General features: G+C 39.1%; 1 protein-coding gene across 5 annotated transcripts in view; it reads left to right on the top strand.

Annotated features, from left to right (window-relative positions):
* Nucleotides 1-16,476, top strand: part of LOC109915161 (NADPH oxidase 4) — a 177,469-nt gene that overhangs the window by 141,737 nt on the left and 19,256 nt on the right. For all 5 annotated transcript variants that reach the window (XM_048598336.1, XM_048598335.1, XM_048598334.1 and 2 more), the window contains one exon: nucleotides 13,147-13,266. In XM_048598336.1, the coding sequence (XP_048454293.1) occupies nucleotides 13,147-13,266 (120 nt within the window). The remainder of the gene's footprint in view (nucleotides 1-13,146; nucleotides 13,267-16,476) is intronic.

Below are 16,476 nucleotides of genomic sequence, written 5' to 3'. Positions count from 1 at the left end.
ATGGATGATAGTGGAATAGTTTAGGTTAGATGGGCTTCAGATTGGTTTCACAGGTCGGCGCAGCATCGAGGGCCGAAGGGCCTGTACTGCGCTGTAATGTTCTATGTTCTAAAACCGAAAGAACTGCAGATGCAGTTCTGTTCTGAGGAAGGGTCACCGGACCCGAAATGTTAACTCTGATTTTTTCTTCACAGATGCTGCCAGACCTGCTGAGCTTCTCCAGCAACTTCTGTTTTTGTTGGCATAATTGATCATCTGTTTTTGAACTGAATCAACTGGGCAGATTTTCCAATCATGTCCAAATCCATTCTAGTAAACATTTGGCTCTGCGTGCCATTTATAAACCAAAACTTCATGATACACTACTCAGGCGAGCTTTACAAAATTTCCATTTGGAGAAGCCATGCAGCTTTAATTGTTCGTTCTTAAGACTGTCAGCCTAATTATCAGCAATGCATAATGAATCATGTCAGAATGCTGTTTTATTTCCCATATTGCATTCCTCCACTGTCTTTCTACATGTGGTTACTTGACTTGAGTTGACAGCTACCCTGTCTAATACATAACTGTGATCGAGAACACAGTGGAAAGTATTCACAGTTCCATTCTAAGTGGACTAAGTGGTGGTTTTCCTACATCTCTATTCTGTTAGCTTTGAGGCATAGCTTCCTCAGCAATTAGTACATCAGCCTGTGCTCATTGATCATTAAATAGGGCTGAGTGAATTTTAACAAAATAATGTTTAGCTGAAAAAAAGTGTAACTATCATGCCAATGTGTATTATTAAGTCGTCAAGTTCTTTTAAGAGCAAGTACAGTTTTCTGACTAGACAAATGATTTTTTTAATGAATCACTGCTATGCTGCTGGAGTGGATAGGAAATGAAGGATTATATTAACAGTTTAAAACACTCAGCACTCAGCCAGTTCATGCTGTTAGTAGAGCCAGTCAAATAATTTCAATCACTTTTAAGATTGTTTGAATTTGATAAACAAGAACTGATCTATTTGGTAGAAATGTGTCTTGCAACTGACTGTCATATTGATTCTTGATGAATGTATGATAGGTTATTCAAGGATTTTTTTGTGGATTCCAGACATATTCTTGGTGAATGTCCTTTAATTAACTTTTTGTGAGGATTTTAGTTTTGCAGTGACAAGTACTAAGAGTCCATGAGAAACAACTAAAAAATAACTTTATTCAGTTTAAACATAAAATTAAGAAATATGGATCCAAAGTCTGTTTACTTCTGACCCCCTCAAAGTAGCAGATTGATGAAAAACCAATATTTATTTACACTGTGTTAAAAAAACATCTCCAGTAATTAAGCTGATAATCCCCTCCATATTCACAGCCACATTTTTTAGTGTTGTGGAGACGTCTGGAATATGATGATAGGAACTCCAATGTATTCATTACTAAATACATACCCAAATGTTCTCATGAGGCTGGCAATGCATTGATGTGATACATTTCAAGACCTATGCCTTGATAAAATTCAGAGTTATCAGTGACCCTTGCCTCCTTTTGTGACTGTAAGACATGGGGCATTCACCCCATTGAATATGCTTTTCCATTCAAAGAGATCATGTCTGATAATCTTCAACTCCACTTTCCTCCTTACTCCCATTGCCCTTGATTCCCTTAATGATTTTAAATTTGTCCACCCCAGCCTCCACAGCTGTCTGTGGTAAACAATTCTATAGATTCACCACCCTTTCAGAGAAAAAAAATCCACCTCATCTTTGTCTTGGGCGACTCCTTACACTGAGATTATGCCCTTTGTTCCAAGATTGTCCCATAGGGGATGTCCCCTGCCCACTTGCCCTAGCTGAAAATTAGATTAAAAGACGTTGGAACAAAAGTAGGCTATTCAGCCCATCAGGTTTGCTCCATCATCCAATGGGATCATGGCTGGTCTAGTAATCCTCAACTCTGTTTCCTGCTTTCTCCCATAATCCTTGATACCCTTACTGTGTAAAAATCGGTCTATCTAGTTTTAAAAATGTACTTAAAGATTTAGCCTTCACAGCCCTCTGCACTAAAGAATTCCACAGATTCACTGTCCTCTGAGAGAAGAAATTCCTCCTCATCTCTGTCTTAAATAGAGAACTGCATGCTCTGAGATTATGCTGTCTGGTTCTAGATTGCCCCAAGGGTAAATAACCTCACCATATTTATCTGTCAAACTCCCTAAGAATTGTATGTGTTTCAATAATGCCTCCTATCATTCTACTAAATAACAATAAATACAGGTCTAACCTACTCAAACTCTCCTTGTCATAAGGAAGTCCCTTCCTACCCAGATTCAACATATGAAACTTCTCTGGACTGTCTCCAATGCCTCTATATCTTTCCTTAGATAAGGAAACCAAAACTGTTCACAGTATTCTAGATGTGGTATAACTAGTTCTGAATATATTTTTCACAAGCTTTCCCTATTTATACATTCCTTTCTATTTGAAATTAAGGCCAACAGTCTTTCCCTATTACTTGATGAACTTGTGTGTTAGATTTTTGTGATTCATGCATAAAGACTCCCAAATTCCTTTGTGCTGCATCTTGCAGTTTCTCTCTGTTTAAATAATATTCAGCTCTTCTATTCTCCCATCAAACTGTGTAACCACTCATATTCCAATATTATATTCCATCCAGGTATTTTGCCCACTGACATAACATATCTATATCTCTCTGCAGACTTTTGTGTCTTCCTCGCCAGTTTCCGCCTATTTTGTGTCATCTACAAATTTGGCTATAATACATTCTCATCCAAATCATTAATATACATATTGAAAATAATTGTATTCCCCACACTATGGCAGGCCACTAGCTAGAGGTTACCATTCCTGAAAACGTCCCCTTTATTTCAACTCTCTATCTTCTATTCGTTAGCTAATCTTCTATCCTTGCTAATGTGCTACCATAACATCATGGGCTCTTGCCTTATGTGCAGTACCTTATCAAACACCTTTTAGAAATTTGAATATATTGCAATTTCTGGTTCTCTTTTGTCTCTCCTGCTTGGTAGCTCAAAGAATTATAATAAATTTACCTGGCATAATTTCACTTTCATGAAGCCATGCTCACTCTGCTTGATTATATTATGTATTTTTAAATGTTCTATAATTGTAAGAGATGTGAAGCTAACTGGCCTACAGGGATTATTTTTTCCTGTCTCCTCCCCTTTGTGAACATGAGTGTTACTTTGCCAACTTTCCAATTCTCCTAGACTTTTCTTGAATCTGGGGATCATTGAATGATTACTATCTGAGTCACTACTTCAATTATTTAGATTGCTTTATTGATTTCTAAATAAGTGGAAAACAAATAATGAAGTTAAGATTATTCTATTCTTGGACTGCAGGAGAGTTTATGATTTGGGAACTCGGGGAATGTAATGTGGAGATTGTCCCAACTTCTATTATTCTTTAGTCTTCTTAATCAGGTCCATCTCCTTGTAAGAGTTCAATTGTCAAATACCATGTGACGTCCCCCCACCATAGATGCTTAAAATGATTTATTTTTTGGCAGTCTGCCTGGTGTTTGTTGCTTGTCACAAGCAGTACGATAGAAGTAGATCGATTACCAAGGCATAAATTCTCAGGTCTATAGGTGTAAGGCTGGAAAAGCACAGCAGGAGACAGCATCCGAGGGTAAGGTAAGTCAACGTTTCGGGCTGAAACCCTTCGTCAGGAGGGGTTTTGGCCTGAAAAATTGACATACCTGCTCCTCAGATGTTGTTTGACCTGCTGTGCTTTTCCAGCCTCACACCTATAGACTCTGGCTTCCAGCATCTGCAGTCCTTATTGTCTCCAAGGTGCAGAAATTCTCAATATTGGCAATGTTTGGGCATCTTTATCTATTCTGTGATGTGCCTATGTTACACATTGTAATTTTGTTTAACCTATGTGAACTTGTAGATATTTCTACCTTTCTTTAGGAGAACAGTTTTAAGTTTGATTTATAGGACTGAATTGGCTGTTTCTTGATTCAAAGGTATACCAGTATATATAATTGTAGACTGGCTTCATACGGATCATTTGACATCCCATTATAATGTCTCTATATTTCCAATAACTTCTCCAAAACTATTTATTAAATCAAATGGGCTGGAATTGTCAAGGCCTGAACATTACTTTTATTCATTCATGGAATGTGGGCATTGCTGGCTAGGCTAGCATTTATCGCCCATCCCTCATTACCCTCGAGAAGATGCTGATGAGTTTGTTCTTTTGTGGTGTAGGTACACTCACAGTGCTTTTAGGAAGGAAGTTCCAGGATTTTGACCAAACAACACTGAAGGAATGGTGATATATTTTCAAATCAGGATGGTGAATGCTTGTTGGGGAACTTGTTCCTATGCATTTGTGGCCCTTGTCCTATTGGCTGGTCGAGGTCATGGGTTTGGAAGTGCTGTTAAAGGAACCTTGGTGCGTTCCTCCAATGTATCTTGTAGGTGAGACACACTGCTGCTAGTGTGCATTAGTGGTGCAGAGACTAAGTGTTAAAGGTGGTGGACAAAGTATAATCAAGTAGCCTCCTTTAAGGTATATAGTGTAGAATCTTACAAGTGTTGATGGAGCTGCGCTCATCCAAGTGAGTGGAAAGTATTCATCAGACTCTAATAGTGTTTTTGTAAATAATAGAAAGTCTTGGGAACTCATGATGTGGAGGTGCTGATGTTGGACTGGGGTTGACAAGGTCAGAAACCACATGACACCAGGTTATAGTCCAACAGGTTTATTTGAAAACACAAGTTTTCAGAGCCTTGCTCCTCCTTCATGTGTCAGTGAGAGAGGTAGTATCAGACATAGAATTTATAAGTAAAAGATCAAAGGGTCACACCACTGATGAGGATGTATTAAATAAACCTAAGATGCTATTAAATCTTAAATCAGTTAGAAGGTTTTAATTGATTAATGAGTATATGTAAATGTCTGAATTTTTTTTAAGTCACTGCCCTGAGAGAACTAAAGGTTTTTACCTAAATGCCTTAACTAAAATGTCACCTCTACTTTACACTGATAAAACCTGTGGGGTTCTCTCAAGGCAGTGATTTGAAAGAAATTCGGGGATTTGCATATACATATTAATCAGTTAAAACCTTCTAACTGATTAAAGACTTAAAAGCATCTTAGGTTTGTTTAATACATCCTCATCAGTGGTGTGACCCTTTGATCTTTTACTGAAAAATTCTGTGTCTGATTCTACCTCTCTCACTAACACCTGAAGAAGGAGCGAGATTCTGAAAGCTTGTGTTTTCGAATAAACCTGTTGGACTATAACCTGGTGTTGTATGATTTCTTACTCTGGGGACTCAGGAAGCAGGTTACTCACTGCTGAATTCCCAACCTCTGACTTATGTTGCCATAGTATTTATGAATAGTACGGTTCTGTTTCTGGCCTATGATAATTCTCAGGAATGTTGATAGTGGGGGTTCAATGATGCTAATATCATTGAATGTCAAAAGAAGATAGTTAAATTCTTGAAATGATCATTGCCTGGCACTCCTGTTGTGCAAATGTTACTTTCCAGTTTTGACCCCAACTCTGAATGTTGTCCAGTTCTTGCTGTTTATGGACACAGATGGCCTCCATATCTGAGGAGTTGCAAATGGTGCTGAACGTTGTGCAAACATCAGCAAACATGCTCAATTGTTTATATTGGAATAAATATAGGGGTGCAGGTACATTACTCTTTGAAGTTCGCGTCACATATAGACAGGGTGGTTAAAAAGACGTTCACCACGCTAACTTTTGTTGCTCAGTCCTTTGAGTATAGGAGTTGGGAAGTCATATTGAGGTTGTACAGGACGTTGGTGAGGCCTCTTCTGGAATAGCGTGTCCAGTTCTGGTTGCCCAGTTGTAGGAAGAGTATTATTAAGCTGGAGAGGGTTCAGAAGACATTTACCTGGATGTTGCTAGGTATGGAAGGTTTGAGTTATAAAAAAAGGCTGGATAGGCTGGGACTTTTTTCACTGGAATGTAGGTGTTTGAGAGACAACCTGACAGAAGTTTGTAAAATAATGAGATATATAGACAAAATTAATGGTAGTTGTCTTTTCCCTACGAGGGGGAATTTCAAGATTAGGGGGCACATTTTTAAGGTGAGAGGAGAGAGATTTAAAAAAGACATGAAGAGCAAATTTTTTTACAGAGGTTGGTTCACGTGTGGAGTGAACTTCCAGAGGAAGTGGTGGATGTGAATACGTCTTACAACGTTTAAAAGACATTTGGATAAGTACATGAATAGGACAGGTTTGGAGGGATATGGCCCAAGAGTAGCAGATGGGACTAGTTTATTTTGGGATTATGTTCGGCATGGACTGGTTGGACCGAAGGGTTTCTTTCCATGCTGTATGACTCTAATTGATGAAGCAGTTGAAACCTAAGATGTTATCTTAAAGAATTCCTGCAGTGGTGTCCCAGGACTGAGATGACTGACCTCCAACAATTTCAACCATCTTCATCTGTGCTAGGCATGACTAAAGCCAATGAAGTCCCCTCCCCCACTGCCACCAATTCCCTACGACTCTAGTTTTACTAGTTTTCCATCATGCCACACTTGGTCAAATGCCGCTTTCACATCAAAGAAAGTCACTTTTCATTGTACCTCTTGAGTTCCACTCTTGTCCATGGTTGAACCATGCCTGTAATGAGGTCAGGACCTGAGTGACCCAGACAGAAGCTAAACTGAGCAGAAGTGACCAAGTTTTTTTGTTATTCACTTGTGAGATGTGGGCAACGGTGGCAATGTGTACCAACTACATTATACACTGCACTAACTCAGCAAGGCTTCTTCACTGCACATTCTGAACCCCAACTCCTACTACCATCTGCAAGTTCCCTTCCAAACCGAACACAATCCTGACTTGGAACTATGTTGCCACTCCTTCTCTATCTCTGGGTCAAAATCCTGTGACTCCCTGCTAATAGCACTTTGAAATATTCTTAGACCACATGAACTTCAGTTTAAGAAGGCAGCTCCATACTAGTGCATTTAGGAAGAGGTAATAAATGCTAGTTAGGCCTGGCCAACATTTATTGCCTGTTGTCGGTTGCCCTTGAGAAAGTGGTGGTGAGCTGCCTTCTTCACCTGCTGCAGTCCATATGCTGTAGATAGATCCACAATGCCATTTGGGAGGGAATTTCAGAATTTTGACTCAACAACAGAAAGAATAGTAATATATTTCCAAGTCAGGATGGGGAGTGGCTTTGAGGAAAAATTGTAAGTGGTGGTGTTCCCATGTATCTGTTGTCCTTGACTTTCTAGATGATAGTGTGTTGGAAGGTGCTGTCTAAGGGTTTTTGGTGAATTTCTGAAGTGCATCCTGTAGATAGTACACACTGCTGTTGCTGAGCATCAGAAGTAGACATAATAGATGCTTGTGGATGTGGTGCTGAAAGTGGGCACTGCTTTGTCCTGGATGGTGCAAAGTTTCTTGAGTGTTTTTGGAGCTGTCTGTACTGAGGTCTTATTGTTTTTAACTTCTTTTGTGAAGACTTCACCATTTTCATATCTCCAGGCTGACGGCTGACTGTTTGTTTTAACCTCAATGTGCTGAAGACTTGCAGTTTTAACTCCCTTGTCGATAGGTCTCACTGCTTCATGTCTTCCATCTGGAAATCCTGCCGTTTTTAACCCAACCATCCTAAAGTCTTGCTGTTTCATTTTATCGCTCCTCAGTCTGACTGTGTTTTCACCACACTGTCCAAAAATGTGACTGTGTTAGTCATAGCGTCATGAAATCTTGCGACCTTATCCTCTCTGTCCTGGAGACTGAATGTTTTAACCACACCGTCCCAAAGTTTTGTTGATTTTATTTAAAATTCTAGTTAGCCTGATTAAAATCTAGATAGGAGAAAAGAAAAACAAAAACTTACCTATTGCATCCTTGTGATGTCACATCTTGGTTTTCTTTCTGAAAGCAGCGCTGACTGGCTCCTGGCTCCAGTCACCCCATGAGTGAAACCCAATAGAAACCTACATAATCCTCTAAGAAGGTCCTTCATCCACAGCCTCATGTCCCATTCACTCTTTTTGTATCTCCCAAACTCCCACCTGCTCTTTTGCACCTCATGGGTGCCCAGTTTTAAGTTGCTAGTTCAAAATCTAACCCACTCAGCAGGATGGCAATACCACACAATACACGTATGATATCCTCAGCGTGGAGATGATGGTCTTGTCTCCCTAAGGACTATGTGGTTGTTATTGCTACTGATATGTCATAGACACATCTGTGATGGGTAGATTGGTGAGGGCAATGCCAATTGATTTTTCCCTTCTGTTGTTTCCTCCACCACTTGCTGCAGCTCCAATCTACAGCTATGTCTTTTCAGACTTTGCCACTTCAATTAGTAATGGTACCAAGCCATCCTTGTCGATAGCGACAGTCATTGAAGATCCCCATCCAGAGCACGTTCTGTTCCGTTTCTCTCAGTGCTTCTTCTAATTGGTTTCAACATGGAAGAATACTGATTCATTACCTGAGAGGGGTAATAATAAGTGTTGATCAGTAAGAAGGTTCCCTGCCTATGTTTGACTTGAAGCTTCAACATTGGTATATGTGACACGTGTGCGAGAAGTTGAAGCCACAAGGTTAGCTCAAAATTGAGGCCACAACTTATTTCATTCAATATTGTCACTTGCTGCTTTGATTATTTGATTTATTGTTGTCACATGTACCTAAGTACAGTGAAAAGTTCTGTTTTGTATGCAGTACAGGCAGATCATAACATGCAAGCACATACAGATCATAGGGTGATTGAACATAGCAAGGCATATTTGAGGTTTAAAGGTGCAAAACAATTGTAAGAGATATGAGAATAAGATCTGCTGTAGAGAGCTCGCAAAGAGTCGCCCTGTGTTGGCGCCATCTTGAATCCAATTGCTTCAGAAGCAACCTGCTGTTCACCACACAACCAGGTTGTGTGTAAGTAGTTATCCTTAGTAATTTTTATTGAGTAACTCCTTCAAGAGGCGAGAAGGGAGTGGGAGGTGAGGAAAAAGTGCTCAATAGGAATCAGTCATGCCACTGTTGATTCCATGTGAAAAATGAATATCTGAATTTAAAAACATACCTAGCGATAACTTTCAAGCCATAGCAAATGCTGAAAAACTTAATAGGAGATAATTTGCCATAAAGGATTCTTAAACATATTAACCCCCTTATTATCATTTGCATAATGTCAGTTTTAGATAGCCACCCAATATGCCTGAATATCTTCTGAGTCCAGTTTGTAAAAAATGAGGATCAAATTTAAACTAAAGGGCTGAAATTAAGGCTTCAGTATTCAGTTTTCGGATAACAGAAGAAATCTTAAACTAGCTGCTTGAAGTGAGATATGTGCGCTCATTTCTGACAGAAGTGCGTAAAAGGTATAATTATAGGGGATTCTGTGTTCATGAACCTGATGATTGCCAGCAGGTTTAAAACAAGCATATCATGATATGATTCAAAATGTTCAATCGATTTGATTCTCCATTACTTCAATTTTCAAGTTCTCTGCTGCAGTATATGTCTTTTCTTAAAATTGTACATAGCACAGATGTTCCATAGGTTGAAGGACACTCCCATCAGTGCCATTTGAAAGAATCATTAACTTGCAGGTTAATGGAGGTTTATTTCTTATGAATGGGTGCTTTTCCATACTAGTTTAAAGTTTCATAGACCAGTTGATTCCCAACACGGTGGCTTAACAGGTCATCGCCTTCACCTTAAACACAACTGAGTGCATGAGGAGAGACCATTAAAAGACACGACAAGCCGATAGGAGCAATTGGATGATGAGGGAAGATGGGCTGCCTACAATTCTCCTTTCCATAATGGCAAAATTGTGTCTTTTATACAAATAAAAACATTAAGTTATATTTCTTACTCTCATGTAAATTCTTGCACTCTCCTTTGTGCGCCAATTTCTCTTGCAAGAATGAAGGCATCAGTGAGTATCTTGCAATATATTTGGGTGAAATGACTGTTGTAATTCAATCGCTGCCAGTGTTCTAAGCTATGAGAAATAGATGTTTGACTTGCAGCTAAGTACATGAGGCTTAGATAAAGCCTATGATTCATTAATTTAAAATCCTGATTGATATTGTTGGTTACTGAGAAAGGGGGTGCAGAACTTACCAGTGACTGAGGTTAGTACTGCAGGTGATTGAATATAGGATTTGAAGATGCCCTGTTAAGTTTGACAACTCATGTGAGATCCTGCATTGAATCCAAGTCTATACAGCTACATGCCTGATATTGACTTCTGATGCAATCTATTGTCACAGTTCCCTGAATATATGCCTGGAGGATTTTCTCCAGCACTGCAACAGATGCAAGAAATCCATCCTTCTTTCCACCTGTTCCACAAAGACTCCAGTGAGGCATCAAACAGTCTCTGTACATGATCTCTTCCCCGATCATCCATTATTCATTTCATTTAAAATAAAATCATTCATGGGATGTACACATCATTACCTAGCTAGTATTCAGTACCCGTTCCTAATTACACTGGTATGGAGCTGCCTGTTGAACTGCTGCAATCCAAGTGGACTAAGGACACCCAAAATGCTGTTAGCAAGGAGAGGCAAGATTTTGACTGAGAGATAATGAAAGAATGACAATATAATTCCAAGTCAGGATTGTGTATGGTTTGGAGGGGAACTTGCAGATGATGTTGTTTCTATGCATCTTTCGCTTGTCCATCTAGGTAGTAGGGGTTGGGGTTTGGAATGTGCAGTGAAGAAGCCTTGAAGAGCTACTGCAGTATATAATACTGTTGGTACACATAACTGTCATTGTGTGTTGGTGGTGAAGGGAACTAATGTTGAAAGTGTTGGATGACACACCAGTCAGTGGGCTGTTTTTCTGTGGATGGTCAGGCTGTGTTGATGGAGTTGCACTATTGAGGCAAATGAGGAGTATTCCATTACACTCCTGACTTATGCATTGTAAAATAACTCTTCAAAGGCCAGCATCCCATCACCAATCATCCCTTATTTATAGGTACATAGCCTTTGACAATAACACTGCCTCTCACTGAATTAGGCATTCAGGGGCTCAATATCCATGACATTCATCCTTTTATGTCAGCTAGGTCTCCCTGATTGTGGCTGTTAATCTGGTCCAATCAGGGAACTCATTCTATGATGCCCAGCTGGCTGACCTCATTACAATCACTACACATTGTGGACAGGAATTTGAGAAGCAGGTGGTGAGTTTGAAGAAGTCTGATTTCCTCGCCTTAGATCTGCTCTTGGAGCCACTATGTTTACATGAATGGTCTGGTTCCATTTTTGATCGGTCAGAACTCACACTATTTTGATAATGGGAGATTCAGTGATGGTGATGCCATTGCACATCAAAGGGTAACGGTCAGATTCTTAACGGTCATAACTTAGCACTCTTGTGCTGTAAATGTTACCTGCCATTTAGTTCATATTGTCCTGGTCTTTTGCTACATTTGAACACTTTCTGCTTTACTATCTTGGGATCTACACGTTGCGCAATCATAAGTGAATCATCACCCCCTTGTGACTTTATGATTAGGGAGAACCTCATTGATGATGCAATCTATGATGGATGGGCTAGGGTACTATCCTAAGAAATGTAGAAACATAGAAAATAGGAGCAGGAAGGGGAAAATAGGAAGCCCTTCAAATTTGCTCTGCCATTCACTATAATCATGGCTGATTATCCAACTGAATAGTAGCCTACTGCTGCTTTCTCCTCAATCCCTTTGATCTCTTTGCCCCTAAGAACTATATCTAACTCCTCCTCGAAAGCATTCAATGTTTTGACCTCAATCGTTTTCTGTGGCAAAGAATTCCACTGGGTCATCACTCTCTGGGTGAAGAATTTTTTCCTTATCTCAGTCCTAAATGGCCTCCCCTGTATCGTTAGTCTGTGACCCCTAGTATGGACTCCCTGATCAGTAGAAGCATTCTTCCTGCATTTATCCTGTCTAATCCTGTTGGAATTTTGTAGATTTATATGAGATCCCCCTTCCCCATTCTTCTAAACACCAGTGAATATAGTCCTAACCGTTTTAGTCTCTTTTCATAACTTCTGCAGTTATGTCCTTGGGCTGAGATTATTGACCTCTGACAGTGACAACCAGCTTCCTTTGTGATAGGTTTGAGTCTATAAAGTGGAGTGGTTTTCCCTGATTCCCATTGACTCCAGTTTTGCTGGGACTTCTTGATGCCATACTTAATCAATTCCTGCCTTAATACCACTCTCACCTCACCTCTGAATCCAGTTCTATTGTCCATATTTGTATCAAGGCTGTAATGAGGTCAGAAGGCACCTGTTGAAACCCAAACAATGTTGCTGAGCAGGTTATTTCTTTGTACATGCCACTAGATAGCACTGTCAATGATCACTTCCATCACTTTTTTTGTTGATTGAAAACAGAAGAGTGATAGCATGGTAATTAATTTGGTTGGATTTGCACTGCTTTTTGTGCACAGGACATACTTGGACAATTGTCCATATTGTTGCATCAATGTCAATTTTGTAGCTGAACCAGAACACCTTTTCTAGGGGTGAGGTTAATTCTGGTGCACAAATCTTCAGTACTATTGTTGGAACATTGTCAGGGTCCTAACCCTTTGCAATATCCAGTGTCTTCAGCAGTTTCTTGATATCACGTGGAGTGAAGCAAATTAGTTGAAGAGTAACATCTGAGATGCTGGGATCCTCGGCAGGAAGTCGAGATAGACCATACACTGGCACGTCTGACTGAAGATACTGCAAATACTTCAGCTTTGCGTTTTGCACCAATGTGCTGGCCCCCTGTTGAGAATGGGGATAATTGTTGAGCCTCCACCTACGACTCCTGTTAGTTGTTGAATTGCCCACTTCCATTCACAACTGGATGTAGCAGGATTCATAGAGCTTAAATCTGATCCATATTACCCCACTTTTTTAAGAGTAACCATGGATGGGTAATAAATGCTGACCCAATGAGTGAAGCCCATGTTCCACAAGGTTTTTGAAATTATTTTTAACAAACTGAAATAAAGTGTTCATCAAATTATTGATTTAAGGTATTCTAATTTAAATTATTGGAAATAAAATATCTGTAAGCACATTGGCAACTGTCTCTACCGATTGATTTATGGAGAAAAATTAATTTTGTTTTCTTTCAACAGATTATATATTGATGGTCCATTTGGGAGTCCATCAGAGGAAGTCTTCAACTACGAGGTTAGCCTTTGTGTGGCCGGTGGTATTGGAGTGACCCCTTTTGCTTCAGTTCTAAACACACTATTGTACGTGCATTTTCTTTTTGACAGTTTGTTCATGGTTAATTCGTGTTATAAGTAAGGAAGAGTTCTGCTTGTTCTTGCTGCCAAGGGAGGAAATTGGAATAATAGTGCACAATCATCCAAATTTATTTGAGAGAAAACATACTTATTCAGCTCAATTCAATTTTTCAAGGGCAAAATATTCTCTATCTTGTCTGAAGGATGTATGGTATACCAATTTTCCTCCTTTATTCTCAATTATGAAAGTTTGCAAATATTTATACGCAACCTGGCAATGCATCAGTTTACAATCAAGACCTTTCAATTATTTTTAAAATCTCCTTCCAATAGTTAACTTAGTGTACTTTTATCTGTGAAGCCTAGCAGGAATTTGTGTCAAACGATTGGAATGGAAGCATCTTCTCTGCTAGATTTAGGATGTCTGATGTAAAAACAGTAAGTCAAGCCAATTAATAGTATTTGCAACTCTATTGCACAATAATTAACATTAAACTAATTGCCTTACCAGTGGCTGGAATGGGAAGTAGAAATATGCTAGTGAGTATTTTTCTAAGCTTTAAGCTGAGGTCTGTTGGTGGGATGAGAGTAAAATCAGTTCATTCCAATCATTTTTAGTACCTGATTCAGCACTGTTTTATAATAAAGCAAGTGAAATTATTCCATTGCAGAAAAACATGCTATAATGGGTTTTGATCACAAAGACATATTTTTAAAACTCCTTTCAAACTAAACTCATCAAAGCAAGTCTTCCTTTTCAAAATAGATTCATTTTTTCTTCCAAGTTTCCACTGACTGAAAGGATGGTAACCAATGGGCACACATTTAAACTAATCCCCTAAAAGGCTCAGGAGGCAAGTGAATATAGACTTTTTTATGGAAATGAATTTTTATCACACAGAATGTACTGCCTGCAACAGCAGTGGAAACACATTGAATAGTGCCTTTTGAAAGAGAACTAGATATATATTTCAAAAGGAAGTAATTGCAAGTCAGTGGGGAAAGAGCAGCAGTGTGCATTTAGTTGGTTGACATTGGTACATTAATATGTTGCATTGAAAAATCAATTAAATTTAAAATTGTTTGCTTGTGTGTGTTGTTGGATCACTAACCAAGCAACAATTAAGTGCTGGTTTGAAATGCCACTCTGTTTAGTCACTGTTCTCCCATTTAGGAAATAACAAAAGCAGCATCATGATTATTTTTGCACCTCAGCTAACATCAGGCTGAAAAGCAGTGAAAGTGGGCATCTATGAATAGTTCTTTTATTCGCCCAAAATTCCACATGACCATTAGACCAAGAGGGAAAAAAAATGTGTGAACTGATTCGAGAGCAATGCAAACATCCATCGATAAATTGAAATGTACAAGTTGCTCTCACATGAAGGAACTGTTTTACATTTTAGTGATGACATGTAAATTGATGATTAAAAATACACTACTGAAGTAATCCGGGAGATGTTTGTGAGGGCTAATACCCTAGAATGTTTGATCCCTACTAAACAACACATCAAAAAAAGTGTGGAAAAGAGATTTCAGAGTCTCCCAAACTCCAAATAGCTCTCATTTATAGCCCCAAGTAGCTGGTTGTGTACACCAGGAAACGTATCTCGGGAATAAAAACCAAAAGAACTTCAGATGCTGTGAATCAGGAACAAAAACAAAGTTGCTGGAACAGCTCAGCAGGTCTGGCAGCATCTGTGAAGGAAAAAACAGAGTTAATGTTTCGGGTCCGGTGACCCTTCCTCAGAACTGATGCTGCCAAATCCCCTGAGCTTTTCCAGCAACTTTGTTTTTGCAACATATCTCAGGACCTGACTCAACAGTCAGGTAAAACTGAGTGAGGGGTCAGTCAGCTTTGACTGATATGAGGACATGACTTCTTCTAATATATATTCAATCTGGGAATGACGGAAGTGATGAAAGATCCTAAAAATTTTAATGGAGACCAACAAAGTGTTTCTTTTTCATTTGTTCTGGATGTGGCCAGTATTTGTTGCCTGTTGTTCATGAGTGATTTGCCAGAGCCATTTTGGAAGAATTAAAAATCAGTCACTCTCGTGCAGATTAGTAAGCCAGACATGACAGGGATAGCAGATTTACTTTCGTAAAGGATATTCGTGAACGAGATGAGTTTTTACAACAATGGTTGGACAGTTATCATTAGGCTAGCTTTTAATTCCAGACACTTAAAGAATTCAGATTTCACCATCTGCCAGGTGGGATTTGAACCCAGCCTCCAGAACATTATTAGTAGTAATAACAATATTAAAAACATAAAATGCTGGAGATACTAAGCAGATCTGTGCGGAGAGAAACTGATTGTATTTCGATTTTCATATGACTTTTTAGGACTTCTATTGATGTGACCACAACACCACTACCTCCCCATAGCCAAGGGCACAGTCATGAGGCTCTCTAAGGCAAAGTGACTTTTTGCCTGTGGATCTCTCAGTATAATCCTCATTGTTAGTTGTGGCAAATGATAGTTGAAGAACAGGAAATACAAAAAAGTTCAGGCCCCCTGCCACTGATTTTGTTGTCAATAATGACAGGAAAGAAAAAAAAAATCCTTGCTGAACAAAGTAAACAACAAATTTATTAAAAAGTTCACCTGAAACCCAAAAGGGAGGACAGCTCTGAGCCTATTGTGTTCAATTGAAGAGATAGCTTCTTGAGAATAAGAACATGGAATATAAAGTCTTTATAGCAGGATGAAAGCTTGACAATTGCTAAGGTTATGAATAGATACTGTATAAACTTATTTAGATTTGCAGAGATCATTATTTTAATCAACTTGTTCGAACACATTACGACACATGTCCGGGGTAGGTGGGACATGAACCCAGACATCTTGGCCCAGAAGAACAGGCATTACCACTGTGTCACAAAAGGCCTCATTGCATAGTAAAGGTTAGAATCTGGTCTGATCTTGAACTTTGTTGAAAGGTGACATGAAGTCAAAGCTTTTCATCTGCATTCATCTGGACTAGGATTCAAGAACCCAGACTTGGAAAATGAACATCAGATTTATACATCATGAAAAGAGTGTGCTGTTAATTGGGACGGCATTGGCATGGAGTTGCAGCAGGAACAGTCAAGTGTCAATCATAGTCAGTCAGGCTGTTGCCATAGGAATGCAGCAAAGATTCGAACTATTTGTTTCCAAAGAGGTAAGTGTATGTCCGAATTCATAGAATCCTTATGGTGTAGAAT

This window comes from Rhincodon typus, chromosome 6 (assembly GCF_021869965.1).
Source record: "Rhincodon typus isolate 14 chromosome 6, sRhiTyp1.1, whole genome shotgun sequence".
Classification (NCBI taxonomy): Eukaryota; Metazoa; Chordata; class Chondrichthyes; order Orectolobiformes; family Rhincodontidae; genus Rhincodon; species Rhincodon typus.
The sequence above is the reverse complement of the archived record's forward strand: the minus strand, read 5'-3'. Positions and strand labels throughout refer to the sequence as shown.